This window comes from Phycodurus eques, unplaced genomic scaffold (assembly GCF_024500275.1).
Source record: "Phycodurus eques isolate BA_2022a unplaced genomic scaffold, UOR_Pequ_1.1 contig_90, whole genome shotgun sequence".
Classification (NCBI taxonomy): Eukaryota; Metazoa; Chordata; class Actinopteri; order Syngnathiformes; family Syngnathidae; genus Phycodurus; species Phycodurus eques.
The window spans coordinates 77803-96731 of record NW_026904087.1 but is presented as its reverse complement, the minus strand read 5'-3'; the positions used below and the strand labels follow the sequence as shown (position 1 = coordinate 96731).

The 18929-nt window shown below is 43.3% G+C and overlaps 1 protein-coding gene across 1 annotated transcript; it reads left to right on the top strand.

Annotated features, from left to right (window-relative positions):
- The first annotated feature begins 16015 nt into the window (after nt 1-16015).
- LOC133398367 (oocyte zinc finger protein XlCOF19-like) lies at nt 16016-17501 on the top strand. Its single transcript, XM_061669948.1, has 3 exons — nt 16016-16073; nt 16115-16678; nt 17491-17501. The coding sequence occupies exons 1-3, from the start codon at nt 16016-16018 to the stop codon at nt 17499-17501; spliced, it is 633 nt and encodes a 210-aa protein (XP_061525932.1).
- Nucleotides 17502-18929: the final 1428 nt, after the last annotated feature.

Sequence of the window (18929 nt, the reverse complement as noted above, 5' to 3'; positions counted from 1 at the left end):
GTTATTTACCAATTGCTCCAAAATGTATTGATATTATTGGAAATGAGTGCCAGTTTCATTTTCTTGAGCATGCATGCATTTTGTCCAAACTGACTTTTGGTGCGAAACTGTAACGTGTATTTGTGATCCTGAATAAAGTACACTGCTTAAAACAGTGAGGGTGACTCCATTTACTTGTCCATCAAATCCATTTTCCCCATTAAAAAGTATTGAAATGTTTTTATCTTTTGGAAAGCCTCCAAAAACAAAATGCTCGCAACTTCAAGCAAAAACTGGCCCAAGAGATGAGGCGGAAGTGAAAAAACTGCAAAGCGGGCATTGCGGAAGATCACAAGCAGACGGCCTCTTAGCTCCACGATCAGATCGTGGCGACATGACGTCACACTCTCCTCACACTGATGATGATGATGATAAACAGTCGGAAGGCGATCTGACATGTCACACTGACAACAAACGATGGAAATGTTCTCAGTGTGGGAAAACGTTTGTTTGTAAGAGCAAACGACGCATTGCAAGACACAATTGGAGAGAAAACTTTTGCCTGCTCAGTTTGTGGCCAGAGATTGTGCTGGTGAGAATCGCAGGGGTCAAGAAGCTTTCATTTGAAAATGTCAATGTTTAATTGCAAAAGTCAGAATGCAGCTTAATTTGTTCGGGAGGTTTTGGCAACTGGGTCAAAGTCATTACAATGCTAAACAAAAAACAGTCTGCAGTGTGCAAGATACAAAAGACAAGAGCAGAGACAAGAGTCCCACAAGGAGTGTTGATTGAGGGTCCGTAGACCATCGATGGCTCTGGTCCAGCTGCCATCTGAAGCAGTATTGGTTGTTCTCCAAACATACCGCAAACACCTCCCTCTCTTGCGAGGAGCGTGTCGACGGCTATGCGGTTTTGGAACGTCCTTGAGCTGCTCGTGCACAGCTTCCAACCCGCTCGGAGTCCAATTTCCTAATCTCCTTACATTGAAGTGGATATAGTTTATCCCATCAACATTTTTATTCATCGTACACCACCAGCATATGAAAGACTCAAATCCTCCTGCAACTTGGTCAGCCAATTTGTATTGATTAGGAACCCCACGAGGAACACCGATGGCATCGATGTATGTTTTATGTTGGATAATTTTGCCTCTGCCAGGATAAATCTCTTTTTTGTCTATGTTCTAGATTGGACAAAAACATTGGTGCCCTTTCCATTAAATCTTGAACAGGCATCGGGTATACTGACACAGGCAATATCAAAGTGATAATAGCGCACAATCCAGATTTATCTTTAGGTCATCTATCAAACAGTCTATCATTTCCGCACCACCACCAGATATCAATCCGTGATACTGGCATAAAATTTGGTCCGACTTTCAAGGTTAGTTTACACTGTGTCGTTCTGTGGTCCTAATTTTGTATTTTATTTTTTTCCTTTACTAATCATGTTTATACAAGTAAAATTATTCGGTGCTACTAAAACAGAAAACATTGGTTTGTGTTTATCTGCTTCTGTATATAGGATCCCATGATTTACACCTCTCAGTTGGTACACTAGCGTTCATGAATGGAATTATACAATCTTGTGATAATTGTGCCGGAACTATGCGCAACAAAGGCCTGGGACCCATGCAAACCACACAATCTTTTTTCGCTACATTTGCTGCTTGTTCCACCAATAGTAACCAATTGTTATTTTGTCCTGAAACTCCTGTGACAACAAGGAACCAACCATCAGTGGTTCTGTTGTTAACCATTAAAATTTGTCCACAGTGTGATTTGAAGGAAGGAAACAAGGAAATATATCCAATACAGCACTCTTAATTGGGTTTAACACCATATGCAAAGCTGTATATGAGCAAGCCAGGAGTTGAACCTAGAATCTTCTGATCCGTAGTCATATGCGTTATCCATTGCGCCACTAGCCCCACAAAGGTATTGGGCCCCCTGCAAGTTCCTGTGGAGGAGTTTCACTGTCCCAACAGCACTTGGCGCAAAAAGCAACTGCAGTTCACTCTTGCCGTGACCCGGATTTGAACCGGTCTTGTTGCGGCCACAATGTACTAACCACTCTACGATCACGGCTTGGGTTGGTGGAACCTATCTCTCAAAGTATTTTCTGTCAATTTGATTAGTAATGGGGACCAATGCGCTAAACCAGGTGAATAATCCAACACAGCTACAAATTGAAAATGTACTCTAATGTGAGGATCATTTGAGTGTTTGCACCTCCTTCAGCTGTTAAATGTGGAACTACAGAATTTGTGCAGACGACCTCCAGTTTCTTCCTTCCTCCTGCTTTGTTGGGGCTGCCACGTGGGAGATAGAACAAGTGGCCAAAAGGGCTCAGAGAACCCAACCGTATCCCAAGACTGGACCTCCAGACCGGATTTTCGTGCCCAGTTTCACACGCTCTGAAGTACTTCAGTGGGCCCACAACTCCAACGACATTTGAAGGACGTCAGGGCTGCCCTGGCTCGGTCAGTCGAAAGAAACAAGCGGTTGGCGGATCTTCATCGCTCCCCTACGCCTGTATACAAGGTGGGTCAGATGGTTTGGCTTTCCTCCCGTGACCTTTCTCTCCAGACCGAATCACGGAAGCTCACGCCACGCTTCCTTCGTCCTTTTCCGATCACTAAAGTCTTAAATCCCACCTCTGTTCAGTTGAAGCTCCCTCATTCTCTCAAAATCCACCCGACATTTCATGCGTCTCTGCTCAAGCTTGTCTCCACCAGTACCCTTAGCCCTTAACCATGCATGGTAGGTTAATTGAAAAAAACTCTAAATTGCCCGTAGGTGTGAATGTGAGTGCGAATGTTGTTTGTTTGTATGTGCCCTGCGATTGGCTGGCAACCAGTTCAGGGTGTACCCCGCCTCCTGCCCGATGATACCTGGGATAGGCTCCGGCACGCCCGCGACCCTTGTGAGGATATGCGGCTCAGAAAATGGATGGATGGATGGAGTTCCGGGCCTGACGGTGGAGGTTGAGGTCCCTAGGATGGTAAATGATTATTGTTAATTTGTTCCTTTTGTCCTTCTGTTTTTTTTGTGTGTGTTTTAGGTTATTGATCATGGTTTACGGTCCAAAACGTCAAATGCAATTTTTTTCCGATTGGCTGGCAGCTCTACTTAGTGCATGGTGGACCAGTCATGGATAACAAGACCCAGCAGTTTCCATCGTGTAGTGGTTATCATGTTTGCCTCACATGTGAAAGGTCCCTGGTTTGAAACTGGGTGGAAACAATACTTGTTATTTTTTCATCTGCCATGATTAACTATGGGTAGAGATTTGTCTCAAAATGATTTCCACAGATATATCCATGATTTACACGTTTCTTAAATGTTGTGTGTGCATTTATCATGAGCTGATGTGATGATGATGATGAATGTTGACATGATTTTTCAATGTTCATTTCTGCTTGTCGAATGTTGAAGGTGCGTTTGTGGATCAGCGGGCACGCGCGTTTATTTTTTAAACAAACGTAACGCAGTTTTCATGATATTCACACACACACACACACACCTGCACACACAGACACACACACACAAACATACACACACACGATAAAATAGATGATTGATGAATAGACTTGCCACATTTAAACACTGTAATAATAAGATGGATTTTGTATCTTGCTGACAGATGAGGAAGGCGATTTCTTTTAATTTTTCTTACTAATGACGGGGCTGCCGGTTTTCCACCTGGTTCAGCCACGGTCGGCTTACCGGGGATTTCCGCAGGGTCGGACCACCGACTGTTGACTCGCAGTCAAGTCATCATCCTGATAGGAAACTGCAGCACTGTGGCATCAGAGGATGTCAATATTGATTGGATCAAATGCTTTTGACAAGTCCAAAACAGGTGGGCTGCCATAGGTTTCCAGGTGGTGGGTCACTTCGTGGAGGGTCTCTCCTCTTTGTCTCATTTGCATGTTTAGGTTGCTGTATATTTTACCCTGTGTCCCTTTTCATTTTGTAGTGTGTGTGACCTGTCCTCCCGCGCACCTCGCACCCTCGGACCTTTTCCTTATTCTCTCAGTCGGTAAGCTTCCCTGAATGAATCTGTGAAAGTGGGTATTGTCTGGCTGGAGCTGTCGGCCTTGTCAAAACAAATATTGTAAATCATTGGCAATAACAATTACGTTTTACTTTTCAAATAAACAGCTTGACGCAAGCACGCTTTGACTCTTATTTGGAAAACTATGCAAGCTCGTTAGGAAAGGTGGTAACGAGCGTCAAAAAGTGTGTGAGGAATTGTCTAGATCAACATTTGTTGGCTACACCGGAAGTCCCTGGTGGTCTAGTGGTTAGGATTCGGTGCTCTCACTTCTGTGGCCTGGGTTTGATTCCTGGAAAGTGAAAATTCATTATGAACCCTGTTTGGCCAAGTGTTGTTCAACATTGACGATGATTTGCATTGACCTGGGTTTGATTATCTCTTAATGGAGCCCAATGGGGGGCACATGCCAGTGCAAACTGTAGGCTGGTCCCAAGGCCAGATAAATGCAGTGGACATGGAGTTATTGACAGAACGGCCAACCGAGCAATTTAATATTTTCAAATGATAAGTCATGACAAATGCACACACAACACAATTAAAAGGGAAAAAAACAAGTAAATCGCAGATACATTTGTGGATCTGACAAATGTAAATCGCAGATATATTTGCGTAAATAATTTTGAGACAAATATCTCCCCTTAGTTTTTTATGTCAGATTAAAAAAAAAAAAAATCAGCTTTGTTTGTATCCATGGACTTTTTCATATGAAGGGAACATGATAGCCACGCCACTACAAAACTGCTACTTATGCCGCATTCACACAGGATGCGACAACGACTTGTCGCTTTGCGTCACTCGTGGGCGTTTGATCGCGGGTGGTCATCGCGCATGTAGCCTACCAGAGAAGAGGGGGAGGAGCCTTACCTGTTGGAGGCGTAAACAACTGAAGAACAACCACACATGCTCATTATGCAATCGTGATGGGCACGTATATACATTTATAATTAATTTACATTTATTTTAAATATGTGTGCTTGTTTTCATGTGCACTCATCGTACGAGTACATCGCTCCTTAGCGGATCACAAATGAAGTTTCAACGAGTGAATCGCGAATGAATCACTCGTGTCTTACGGATCGCGAACGAATATCAACGGACGAATCACTCATCAGTTCTTCAGTCCAGCAGTCTATTCAGTTGACTTAAGTCCCTCCCCCGCCTGCACGCCGCTGCCTGACGCTGGCCCGGCCGTCCAACATTTTTGGTGCATCCATCTGTAGCCGTGTTGCTTGCCAGACGTTTGCAACTGATGGTCGATGAAGCCTGCCACTTGAGCGTCATCCATCTTGTTTCATCTCCTCCACAACTGATTCTTCTGTAGCTTTCTTTCCCAGGTCCGGGGGCTGACTTGGATACCATGAGAGTCCTCCAGAAAAACTGTTTCTCTCATATTTCACAGTTTGTGAATCCACGCCTGAAGTAGTCTTCAATAATGACATCTATTCCGTAAAGAACTGCAAAGCTGTCTCGCCTCCTTCCAACTTGTGGCTTTGGCACAACACATGGAAGATCACTAGCTTTTTTTTGTAATCCCAGTGGCGGAAAATGGCTTCTCGCAGTCAAAAAATAAATAAAATAAATCACTGGCGAGGCTAACTGGCAGAAACCGGCTTCCTGCCCTGATTATAAAACTAAAAACAAAAACAACATTTAACGTTTTTGTCATGTTATGAGATAAATATTGATTGTGAGCCGTTATATTGCGTTGTATACACGACAACCTCTATGGCGGTTTGGAGGTGACGGATTGGAATGTAAAGGTAACTGTGTTTCTTGCTTCGGTAATAATGGCATTCATCCTCCAATATGGGGAAAGCCTCTGTCTCTTCTTTTATGCCACACATAGTTCTAAATGTGTTGCGTTTTTGTTCATTATTTTTGCGACATGACGGTGTTATTAAGAGGTGGATTAGGCCCAGGTCCCAAACTCACAACCCGCCACTGGAATTTTGTGATACCGTAAAGATGGCGCCTACCAGTGTGGTCGCCTCGGTAACACGCTCTCTAGCATTGTCTTTGTTTTTGTGTTTTTCGTCCGTCTTTGAAGACCTTACACGACTCACTTACACAAGGGGAGACCTGCTAACCATCAAGGAGGCTACTCCGGACTTTCTGTCACCAACTTTCGAAAATCCGCTCAGTTTTTTCCCCGAGTTACTCACCGGAGCGGCGTCCGCGGTTTTCGGCGCATGGATGCGGAAGCGGCGCCACAGAGGAAAACGAGCCGGCATTCAGGTGAAACTCCGCAAGAGAGGACACAGATTGGCGTTCCCGTCGATCCACCTCGCGAATGTACGCTCCCTACCCAACAAAATGGACGAGCTTCATCTTCTGTTAAAGACCAGTAAAGACTTCGGACGTTCCGCGGCCATGTGCTTCACGGAGACCTGGCTTTGCGACGCCGTACCCGATGGCGCCGTCACGCTTCCCGGCTTCAACATTCATCGAGCGGACCGCGACATGGAATCATCGGGAAAAACGAAGGGCGGCGGGATATGCCTCCATATAAACGAAAAATGGTGTACGGACGTCACGGTGCTCAGCACACACTGCAGCCCGCATTTGGAGTCGCTGTTTCTGAACTGTAAACCATTTTACTCGCCACGTAAGTTTGCATCGTTTATACTGGCTGGAGTCTATATTACACCGCAAGCTAACACGAACGCCGCATTGCTAACGCTCGCCGAACAAGTCAACGAAATAGAAAAAAAACACCCGGACTCACCCCTCATTATTCTCGGGGACTTTAACAAAGCTAAATTCAACCACGAACTCCCTAAATACAAGCAGCACATCGACTGTCCTACCAGGGAAAATAATACTTTAGACCACTGCTACACTACGGTAAAAAACGCATACCGTGCTATACCTCGTGCAGCCCTGGGCTCGTCCGATCACTGCTTAATTCACTTAATACCGACGTACAACCAAGAACTTAAATGTGCGAAGCCTACAGTGAAAACAGTCGAAAAGTGGACCAATGAAGCCAAGATGGAACTTCAAAGCTGTTTAGACTGCACAGACTGGAGTGTCTTTGAAAATTCAGCTGGCAGCCTGGATGAATATACGGACACTGTCACATCCTATATCAGTTTCTGTGAAGAGGTTTGTGTACCAACAAAATCATTTCGGACATTCAGCAACAACAAGCCGTGGTTCACTGCTAAACTTAAGCAGTTTCGCCAAGCTAAGGAAGATGCATATCAGAGCGGGGACAGGGCCCTGTATAATCGAGCTAGAAACCAGCTTACTAAAGAAATTAACATTGCAAAGAGGATCTATGCAGCAAAGTTGGAAAAACAGTTTATCGCGAACGACTCTAAATCAGTCTGGCGTGCATTCCAATCGCTGACTAATTACAAGCGACGATCCCCCCAAGCTGAGAACAATAGCACACTAGCCAACAACTTGAATACCTTCTACTGCAGATTTGAAAAGGACAGTTTCACTCCACACACCCACCCGGCCGCACCCGCGACCTCAACCACACCTCTGACTTCTGCGTTAACCATCCATGAACAGGATGTGAGACGCATCTTCAGACAACAGAAGATTAACAAAGCGGCAGGCCCGGACCATGTGTCCCCATCCTGCCTCAAAGTCTGCGCGGACCAGCTCGCTCCAGTCTTCACTCAGATCTTCAACAGATCTTTGGAAATGTGCGACGTTCCATCCTGTTTCAAACGCTCCACCATCATTCCAGTCCCCAAGAAACCTGCAATCTCTGGTCTGAATGACTACAGGCCTGTCGCTTTGACATCTGTGGTCATGAAGTCCTTTGAACGTCTCGTGCTGGACCACCTCAAGAGTGTCACAGGTCCCCTGCTGGACCCCCTGCAGTTTGCCTACCAAGCGAACAGGTCTGCGGATGATGCAGTGAACATGGGACTGCTCTTCATCCAAGAACACCTCGACAGTCCAGGGACCTACGCGAGGATCCTGTTCGTGGACTTCAGCTCAGCGTTCAACACCATCATCCCTGAACTCCTTTCAACCAAGCTTCTCCAGCTCAGCGTCTCACCTGCCATCTGCCAGTGGATTTACAGCTTTCTGACGGGCAGGACACAGCAGGTCAGGCTGGGGGAGGCCACCTCATCCACACGCAGCATCAGCACTGGGGCGCCCCAAGGTTGTGTCCTCTCTCCGCTGCTCTTCTCTCTCTACACGAACGACTGCACCTCAGCGAACCCGACTGTCAAGCTCCTGAATTTTCCAGATGACACCACTGTCATCGGCCTCATCAAGGACGGTGACGAGTCTGCATATCGACAGGAAGCGGAGCGGCCGGAGCTGTGGTGCGGCCGACACAACCTGGAGCTGAACACGCTCAAGACTGTAGAGATGATGGTGGACTTCAGGAGGCATCCTTCGCCACAGCTGCCCCTCACGTTGTCCAGCTGCCCTGTGTCAACCATCGAGACCTTCAAGTTCCTGGGAATTACAATCTCTCAGGAGCTGAAGTGAGCGACCAACATCAACTCCGTCCTCAAAAAGGCCCAGCAGAGGATGTACTTCCTGCGGCTTCTGAGAAAGCACGGCCTGCCACCCGAGCTGCTGAGACAGTTCTACACAGCGGTCATCGAATCGGTCCTGTGTTCTTCCATCACAGTCTGGTTTGGTGCTGCTACAAAAAAGGACAAACTCCGACCGCAACGGACAATAAAACCTGCTGAAAGGATTGTTGGTACCCCCCTACCCACCCTTGCGGACTTGCACGCTGCCAGAACTCAGACAAAATCCTCTCGGACCCTCCGCACCCCGGCTCTTCCAGCTCCTTCCCTCAGGTAGGCGCTACCGATCAATGCAAACTAGAACTAGTAGACATTCCAACAGCTTCTTCCCTCTTGCGATCAACTTCTTAAACACCTAACCTATAATTCCATTCCAACAAGCTGGCAATTTTTTGACTTGAGTTCGTTGTCACATTTCTGTGGGGCCAATTATGTATTACTCGTGCACTCACTGTAGTTGTCTCGCCATGCTGCACTATTTGCATATACTGGCCACTCATGGCAGAGTAGCATCTGCTCCATTTGCACACTGACTGAGGAGTATCTGCAACATTTGCACAACCAACATTGTCCCACATTATCGCACTACTCGTCACTTTAAACCGCATACAATCCATGAGGTCTCAGCGTCCTTTGCACAATGGTCATTGCACCGGACTATTGCAATATGAGTCATTCGAACTGCTCTAAGTGCTAGAGGACTCTGCATCTTTTTGCACAATTATTTGTCAATGTCTTTATGTCTCCAAATTGTTCTGTAAATTGACTGTCTGTTGTACTAGAGCGGCTCCAACTAGCGGAGACAAATTCCTTGTGTGTTTTGGACATACTTGGCAAATAAAGATGATTCTGATTCTGAACTTAGTATGAGCAAGACCTGGTTAATATTTTTAAATTTTTTAAAAATTAATCTGCCTTGGAAAACAGCTTCGACAAGAACCTTCTCCCCGTCAGGAATCAAATCTTGAGCTCCTGCTCGGACATCGTGAATAGTTCTGCCAGTGAAGTGGGAATCAGGATCATCCTTTTTTGGGCAAAAACTGTGATTTTATTCACAATAATGTATAATAATGTACAATAAACCTGTGATTTCTCTTCCTTACTTTGTCACAAATAGCATTACTTTTATCAACTTCTATGAATGATGACGTGTCAAAAAAAAAAAAAACGGTGCATCCGCATTGAAGGGTCACCCAACTTTGCTGCGTTCCGCTGTTCTACTATTTTGCGTCACCCCATTAGTCCCATTAGGCTCTCTGGTTGAAGGCGCTAACGTGTAAACAGGATCGAGGACCAAGGTGGTTGTCAATATTGTCAACAAATTAGATTTGAACCATTTGTGTTTGTCTTCTTTTGTCTTGCAGACGTCAGTGAAAATCTTCATCCTGAGCGGCAGCAGTCAGTGTCCCCTCACATCAAAGAGGAAGAGGAGGATGAAGAGGTTCAACACATCAAAGAGGAGGAGGAAGAGTTCCTTCACATTAAAGAGGAAGAGCCGGAGGAAATCATCAAGGTTCCATCGACTGGTGTCCCTTTGAAGAGTGATGATGAAGGTCGAAGTGAGGAGAGACGAGGGGCGGAGCCACCAAACACCAACAGCTCAAGTGATGGAGACCACTGTGGAGGATCACCAACAGACGGTGATGATGATGATGATGATGATGAACAGTTGGAAGGTGATATGACATATCACACTTCCAGTAAATGCTGGAAATGTTCTAAATGTAGGAAAACCTTTGCTTCTAAGAGCAATTTCAAACAACGCATGAAAATACACACTGGAGAAAAGCCATTTGCCTGCTCAGTTTGTGGTCAAAGATTCTCCCTAAAGCAAAGCTTGAAAATACACACAAGAACACACACTGGTGAGAAACCTTTTGCATGCTCAGTTTGTTGTAAACGATTCTCTGAAAAGGGACATTCGACAAGTCATACAAGAACACACACCGGTGAAAAACCTTTTGCATGCTCAGGTTGTGGTCAAAGGTTCTCTCGTAAGGCTCCGGTTAAGACACACAAGTGTCCTGGTGAGACAAGCAGTGATCAAGAGGCTTTTAATGCAAATGTAAATGTTTAATATAAAAGTAATGACTATGTTATTGACATAAATCTCCATGCTTGTATTCTGTGTACCAGCTTTTATTGTATGTATCTTCTTCTTGTCCATATAGGGTAACTCCGAATAAAAATGTTGATTTCATAAATTACCACCATTACCAAATTCAAAGATTGGTGAATTTCACCTCCCAACTAGCGGAGGGCATCCATGAGCAACTATCAGCTACATCTCTCATGGCATTCCAAAATAGGTTGGTCCTTGATAGTATGTTAGCGGAAGAAGGGGGTGCCTGCTCTCGAATTAAAGGACATTGTTGTACAATTATCCCCAATAACACGGCGCCGAACAGAAAGATCACCAGAGCCATGAAAGGTTTGCAAGCCATTTTCTGTTAAACTTAAATCAATGTCTGGAGTGGAGGACAACCCATTCTATAGCCTGCTTAATAGGATGTTTGGTAAATGGAGAGGTCTCATACTGACTTTGGCAACTACCATCATAATTGTCATGGCTGTGCTTGCTATTTGTGGATGTTGTATTATCCCTTGTCTCAGGAACCTGGTTCTCAGAATTGTCCTCAAGGCCTTTGTGGGTAAGGACCCCTACGGCCAATATCAGCTGCTGTCCCTGGACGAGGACAGGGTGGCCATGGAATCGCTCGCTCCATTGAACGATACCGGTATATCCTCTCTTTAAATGGTTTAGTTTTGATGTGCTTAGAATAGAATAATGAGTATTGTAGTGAAATGGTTAGTAGGTATAGGGGTTGTTGATCTTCAGATTATCAGAAGATCAATTTGGGGGATTGAAGGGAATATAGTATACTTTATATTCTAATATGTAATTCTAACTAGTTTGGAAGAGAATGTGTATTGGAGTATAGGAGTATATTGCAGGAAGGCCCCCATCGGGGGGTATGTGGCCCCCATCAGGGGGTATTTGGAGACAGACGGCAAAGAAGAAAGGAACTGCGGGGAGCCACTATAAACATTGAATGCAGGAGACATCGGCAGGCGACGTCTGGACCCAGATCAGATAGTCATCATTTGGCCGAACAACGATGACGTCAGATTACGGACCAATCGGACGACAGCGATTCCACACCGGCCTGTTTGAAACATTGTATAAGTCTGGGGTAGAGTTAGATAGTTTTTGTTCTACTACTTTATCTGCTAAGGATAAGTTAGGGTAGTTACGAACCCAGAGCTCTGCAAAATGTATAGACTCCTCTGTCAGGAATAAATTGGTTGCTTTTTATACATTGTTGTGAACGAAGTTCTTTCACGAAAACGAACACGCTTGGAACCACGGAAATTAGGGGATTTTAAAAAACAGGTTCCTTCAATGGCTAGATCTATCTGCGGTGGTTGTAGTACAGGAACTCGACTCAGACAAACTTTCTTTGGTCTATGTCGACAAACGTATTCTGTGTCGACCTGCATTAATTTGGCCTCACATCATATCAAATACTTAGGGGTATTTTTTGGTATATAGTTTTTGACATTTGAGTCATTTTGCTAATATTTTTGGAACAACAGATATTTATCTTTGTACAAGATAAACAGATGCCACTATAAGGAAAATAAAAAGTTTATCTTTCTACAAGATAAACAAATTCAGTTGCAAGTATTCTAGTGTACGTTTTCCTATTTCTTTTCTCTTTTACCAGATGCCACTATCAGGAAAATAAAAAGCCCCATATCGCCCAGCCCTACAATCTTACGTCTTACCCTAAAATATTTTGAGTTTTATCCACTTACAAACCCAATTCCAATGAAGTTGGGACGTTGTGTTAAACATAAATGAAAACCGAATACAATGATTTGCAAATCATGGTCAACCTATATTGAATTGAATACACTACAAAGACAAGATATTTAATGTTCAAACTGCTAAAGTTGATTATTTTTAGCAAATAATCATTAACTTAGAATTTTATGGCTGCAACATGTTGCAAAAAAGCTGGGACAGGTGGCAAAAAAGATTGAGAAAGTTGAGGAATGCTCCTCAAACACCTTTTGTTTGGAACATCCCACAGGTGAACAGGCTAATTGGGAACATGTGGGTGCCATGATTGGGTAGAAAAGGAGCTTCCCTGAATTGGTCAGTCAATCACAAAGGAAGATGGGGCGAGGTTCACCTCTTTGTGAACAAGTGCGTGAAAAAAATAGTGGAGCAGTTTAAGGACAAATGTTCCTCAACATAAAATTGCAAGGAATTTAGGGATTTCATCATCTACGGTCCATAATGTCATCAAACGGTTCAGAGAATCTGGAGAAATCACTGCATGTAAGCGGCAAGGCCGAAAACCAACATTGAATGCTCGTGACCTTCGATCCCTCAGGCGGCACTGCGTCAAAAACCAACATCAATGTGTAAAGGATATCACCGCATGGGCTGAGGAATACTTCAGAAAACCAATGTCAGTAAATACAGTTCGCGCTACATCCGTAAGTGCAACTTAAAACTCTACTATGGCAAGCAAAAGCCATTTATCAACAACACCCAGAAACGCCACCGGCTTCTCTGGGCCTGAGCTCATCTAAGATGGACTACTGGAAAGTGGAAAAGTGTTCTGTGGTCCGACGAGTCCACATTTAAAATTGTTTTAGGAAATTGTGGACGTCGTGTCCTTCAGGCCAAAGAGGAAAAGAACCTCCGGATTGTTATGGACGCAAAGTTCAAAAGCCAGCATCTGTGATGGTATGGGGCTGTGTTAGTGCCAATGGCATGGGTAACCTACACATCTGTGAAGGCACCATTAATGCTGAAAGGTACATACAGGTTTTGGTGAAACATATGCTGTCATCCAAGCAACGTCTTTTTCATGGACGCAGCTGCTTATTTCAGTAAGACAATGCCAAACCATATTCTGCACGTGTTACAACAGCGTGGCTTCGTAGTAAAAGAGTGTGGGTACTAGACTGGCCTGCCTGCAGTCCAGACCTGCCTCCCATTGAAAATGGGTGGCACATTATGAAGCGTAAAATATGACAACGGAGACCCCGGACTGTTGCACAGTTCTTCTACAGCTGAAGGTGTACATCAAGCAAGAATGGGAATGAATATCCACCTATAAAGCTTTAACAATTAGTGTCCTCAGTTCCCAAACATTTATTGAATGTTGTTAAAAGAAAAGGTGATGTAACACAGTGGTAAACATGACCCCGTCCCAGCTTTTTTGGGAACGTGTTGCAGCCATAAAATTCTAAGTTAATGATTATTTGCTAAAAAACAATAAGGTTTATAAGTTTGAACATGAAATATCTTGTCTTAGTAGTGTATTCAATTAAATATAGTTTGAACATGATTTGCAAATAATTGTATTCTGTTTTGACACAATTCTGTGTCAATTCTGTGTCCCAACTTCGGAGGCACGGTGGCCGACTGGTTAGAGCGTCAGCCTCACAGTTCTGAGGACCCGGGTTCAATCCCCGGCCCCGCCTGTGTGGAGTTTGTATGTTCTCCCCATGCCTGTGTGGGTTTTCTCCGGGCACTCCGGTTTCCTCCCACATCCCAAAAACATGCATTAATTGGAGACTCTAAATTGCCCAGATGGATGGACAATGTCCCAACTTCATTGGAATTGGGTTTGTAGATCAGGGGTGGGCAAACCTTTTTGGCTCAGGGGCCACATTGACTTTTAAAATTTGACAGGCGGGCCAAGCCAGGACCAGATGCTTACATATTATTAAAAAAAAGGCATTGTGGTGTTAATACTTTGATTTAATTTTAATGGGAACAGTGTTGTTTTGTAGATCATCTTTTTTGTTGCCAGTGCATCAGTCTGGTTTTAGATTTGTTGTGGCAATTCTCAGAACACATCTGAAGTGTTCATCAGTCAGCTGGGATCTGTAGGATGTTTTGTTGGACACACACTAAAAGTCTGTTCACACACGTATATCGGCACCAGCATCCTCTGTGCCATCTTCTGGATTTGGGGAAATTTGTGTGTGCTTAAGGAAGCATACAACTCATCCAGTTTGAGAGTTGAAGTTCTCTTTTAAGACAGTGTCACATTGGAGATCAATCAGTTCCATCTGCAGCTCCCGTGGTGCTGTTTCGGGGTCTTGTATGACTGAATCTTGGATGGCAGTTTGATAAAGGTGTTTTGCTGAGCCTGCAAGCTTGATTTTAACCACCGAGCCGGAGCCATCAGTTCCTGCATTGATTGTCTGTCAGCGTGCTTGGTAGAAAAGTGAAAATAAATGCAAATACAACCAAAGTACACTGTACAATGTGATATAGTTACATTGTTATGATATTCCATCATAGCACGTTGAATACAGGGTTCGACAACAAGTTCAAGAAGCTATCATAACATAACAAGCTATAAACAAATCCAGTGATCATGTACAGTATCCCTCACAAACATTTTAAACGATGTTGGGATGAATGCAGTGAGGCTTTGTAAAATTATTTTTCACTGTATATGTTACTTCTTGTGATTCAATAAACTTTATTACTTTAGACTTTCACTGTGTTTTTGTGGACCTGCCCAATTTTATTATTTCCAACATATCAAACTTTCATATTAACCGTAATTAGAACTATAAACCATTTTACACTTGAGACTATGTGAGTCCCAGGATGCACATATCATGGAAACAATGACTCCTTGGAAGTCATCACGGAATACAGATACAGTAATCCTAGGCTATATCACTGTTCTTGCTTCGTGGTCCCACTATATTGCAGAGTTTTATAACGGGTATTACCCTATTTTTTATACTGTTTGTCCAATATTTTGTGTTATCCATTGCTCTTGTTTTCTCTCACTATATTAAATGTGTTTAGGCCTGTCTGAAGGCACAGATCATACTTTATTTGCCACTGCGAATTTTTGTGTGTCTCAGACGCGGTACGCACATCAAACGAGATCCCTCCATAATACACAACATTAGTCCCAACATGAGAAAAGATTTACCAAACCATGTATGTTTGTCTTCTTGTCTCTTGCAGACATTGCTGAAGATCTTCGTCCTGAGCGGCAGGAGCCAGAGCCCCCTCACATTAAAGAGGAAGTGGAGGACGAAGAGGTCCACCACATCAAAGAGGATAAGGAGCCCATTTCAATGAAAAAAGAGGAGGGAGAAGCGTGCCCCCACATCGAACAGGAAGAGGAGGATATGACCAAGTTTCTATCGTCTGTTGTCCCTTTGAAGAGGGTAGACGAAGGTCAAATTGAGGAGAGCAGAGGCGCAGAGCCTCCAAGCAGCTGCTCAAGTCAACACATGACAACAGAAGGTGATAGAGACCACTGTGGAGGATCACAGGCAGACGGTCTCTTGGCTCCATTGTCAGATAGTGACGACATGATGACACACTCTCCTCACACTGATGATGATGATGATGTTGATGAAAAGTCTGAAGGTGATATGCTATGTCACGCTGACAACAAACGATGGAAATGTTCTCAGTGTGGGAAAACGTTTTCTTATCAGAGGAGTTTGAAACGACACGTGAGAACACACACTGGAAAAAAAAACGTTTTCCTGCACAGTTTGTGGTAAAAGGTTCACTCAGAAGACCGATTTTAAAAAACACACAAGAACCCACACTAGTGAGAAACCATTTCCCTGCTCAGATTGTGGTCAAAGATACACTCGGAAGGGACACTTAAAAAAACACACAAGAACACACACTGGTGAGAAACCTTTTTCCTGCACAGTTTGTGGTCAAAGATTCTCTGTGAATGGAAGCTTAAAATTCCACACAAGAATACACACTGGTGAGAAACCTTTTTTCTGCTCAGATTGTGGCCAAAGATTCTCTATGAAGCGACACTTAACTAGACACACAAGAACCCACACTGGTGAGAAACCTTTTTCCTGCTCTTATTGTGACCAAAGATTCTCTCACCAGGGACACTTGACAAGCCACACAAGAACACACAGTGGTGAGAAACCTTTTTCCTGCTCAGTTTGTGGTCAAAGATTCACTCGGAAGGGACACTTAAAAATCCACACAAGAACACACACTGGTGAGAAACCTTTTTCCTGCTCAATTTGTGGCCAAAGATTTTCTGAAAAGGGAAGTTTAATAAAACACACGAGAACCCACAGTGGTGAGAAACCTTTTTCCTGCTCAGTTTGTGGCCAAAGATTCTCTTATAAGGCTCGGGTTATGACACACAAGTGTGGTGGTAAGAATAGCAGTGATCAAGAAGCTTTTAATCCAAATGTAAATGTTTAAAAAAAAAAGTTATAACTATGTTACTGACTTACAAAAATCTACATTCTTGTATTCTGTGCACCAGCTTTTATTGTATCTTCTTGTCCATATATTTTCTACAAGCCTCCTGCAGGCAAATGTTGAGAATTAGCACTGGTGCCACAATACTTTAAAGGGACTAGTTAAAGGTAGTGATGGGATGATGATACCTCAAGGAGTGTTCTGTCACACTACACAAACTGTGACGGCACTGTATTGACACTGTGTTGGTCACTCAATAGTGACTCCTGCAGTAGTTCTAAAATCATTGCAGGTAAACAAAATGAAACCAAGATAGAAAAGCTTACATGTTGCAATCCCAACATCAGCCTGTGAAATTTGTAATCGCTGGTCCTTTCCTTAAAATATGATCTCATCATTGTATAATTTCATTTGCTCAATTTGTTACCTGAGTTATTTATGAAAATAATTTAAAATTTGCTTATAACCTTGTTATGCTAAAATGAGTTGGTATGTAAATGATAGCAAATTTGTAATAAAATTCTGTTAAAATGTTTAACTTACGTATGGAATTTTGTTAAGTGTGCAATCATACGAAATAAAAGCCTAAAAATGGATTCATTGATGCATTTTTGAGTTTGCTCAAAGGCGATTTCTCCTCTTAGACACCTGTTCCCCTGCCTTTGAAAAAAAACTCTTTCACAGGGTACAGATGAAGATTGTGAGCATAAAAATTTAAGTGCAAGTTAATAAGCTTCAGGAGCTCCCTGAAGCCATCCTTTTCAACAATGGTGAGTGGCTGACAGTCTTTGATGAACATGTTGACCGCAGCTTCATCCACTGCTTGCTTGTGCGGAACTGGAAGCCAAAAGGAAATATTTGGTTAAAAGCTTATTAAATGACCTTTTACAAACAATATTACAGAGTCAAACAGCCTTTTGTGTGTAATAAACTATTTTTGAAAATACAATTTTTTTGTGTGTGAATTTCAACATACCCGGTACTCACACGAGTATCTGCCAATTCTTCATTGGCATGCCGAGCTCTATAATGCCTCAGCATTGATGAAGTGCTCTTATTGATGTAAGATAGCTCTGTGGACCAGAGTTGACGCTTCACCGACAATAAAATAAAAAGTTAATTTATCTCAAAGCAATTAAAACATCTTACCAGAAAAGAGTACAACATTTAATGAAACAACTAACAGTAAACAATGCCCAAAGGAGAAAAATATTTATCTTATTTGGCGTCAAAAGATCAAAATTATTCCAGAATGGGGACAATTTCTTGGAACAATCCATGAAGTCAGTGGAATAAGGTGAAGGCAAGCAAAAATCCATCCAACAAATCTGCAACGTTGACACAGTTTGTTTCTTACAAACACAATTTGCCGCGGTACATCCAAACGACACACTTCCTGTATCGGTCACATTTTTTTTTTCTTTAAACGATACACACACCAATACAGGGTTTCATACTTGTGTGCTCGGCACAGTGCTGATGCACTAGTGTTGTTCGTCCCATCACTAGTACAGTGATATCCTGGGCGAAAACCTTCTCCAGAGTGCTCAGGACCTCAGACTGGGCCGAAGGTTCACCTTCCAACAAGACAATGGCCCGAAGCACACAGCTAAAATAACGAAGGAGTGGCTTCAGAACAACTCCGTGACTGTTCTCGAATGGCCCAGCCAGAGCCCTGACTTAAACCCAATTGAGCATCGCTGCAGAGTCCCGAAAATGGCTGCCCACCAACGTTCACCATCCAACCTGACAGAACTGGAGAGGATCTGCAAGGAGGAACGGCGGATGATCCCCAAATCCAGGTGTGAAAAACTTGTTTCATCATTCCCAAAGACTCATGGCTGTTAGCTCAAAAGGGTGCTTCTACTAAATACTGAACAAAGGGTCTGAATACTTATGGCTGTGTGATATTTCAGTCTTTCTTTTTGAATAAATCTGCAAAAAAGTCAACAATTCATTTTTTTTCTGTCAATATGGGGTGCTGTGTGTACATTGGGGGGTGAACTTAAATGATTTTAGCAAATGGCTGCAATATAACAAAGAGTGAAAAATTGAAGGGGGTCTCAATACTTTCCATACCCACGGTAAATAGAAATTTGCTCATAAATTTTGGTGAAGATTGC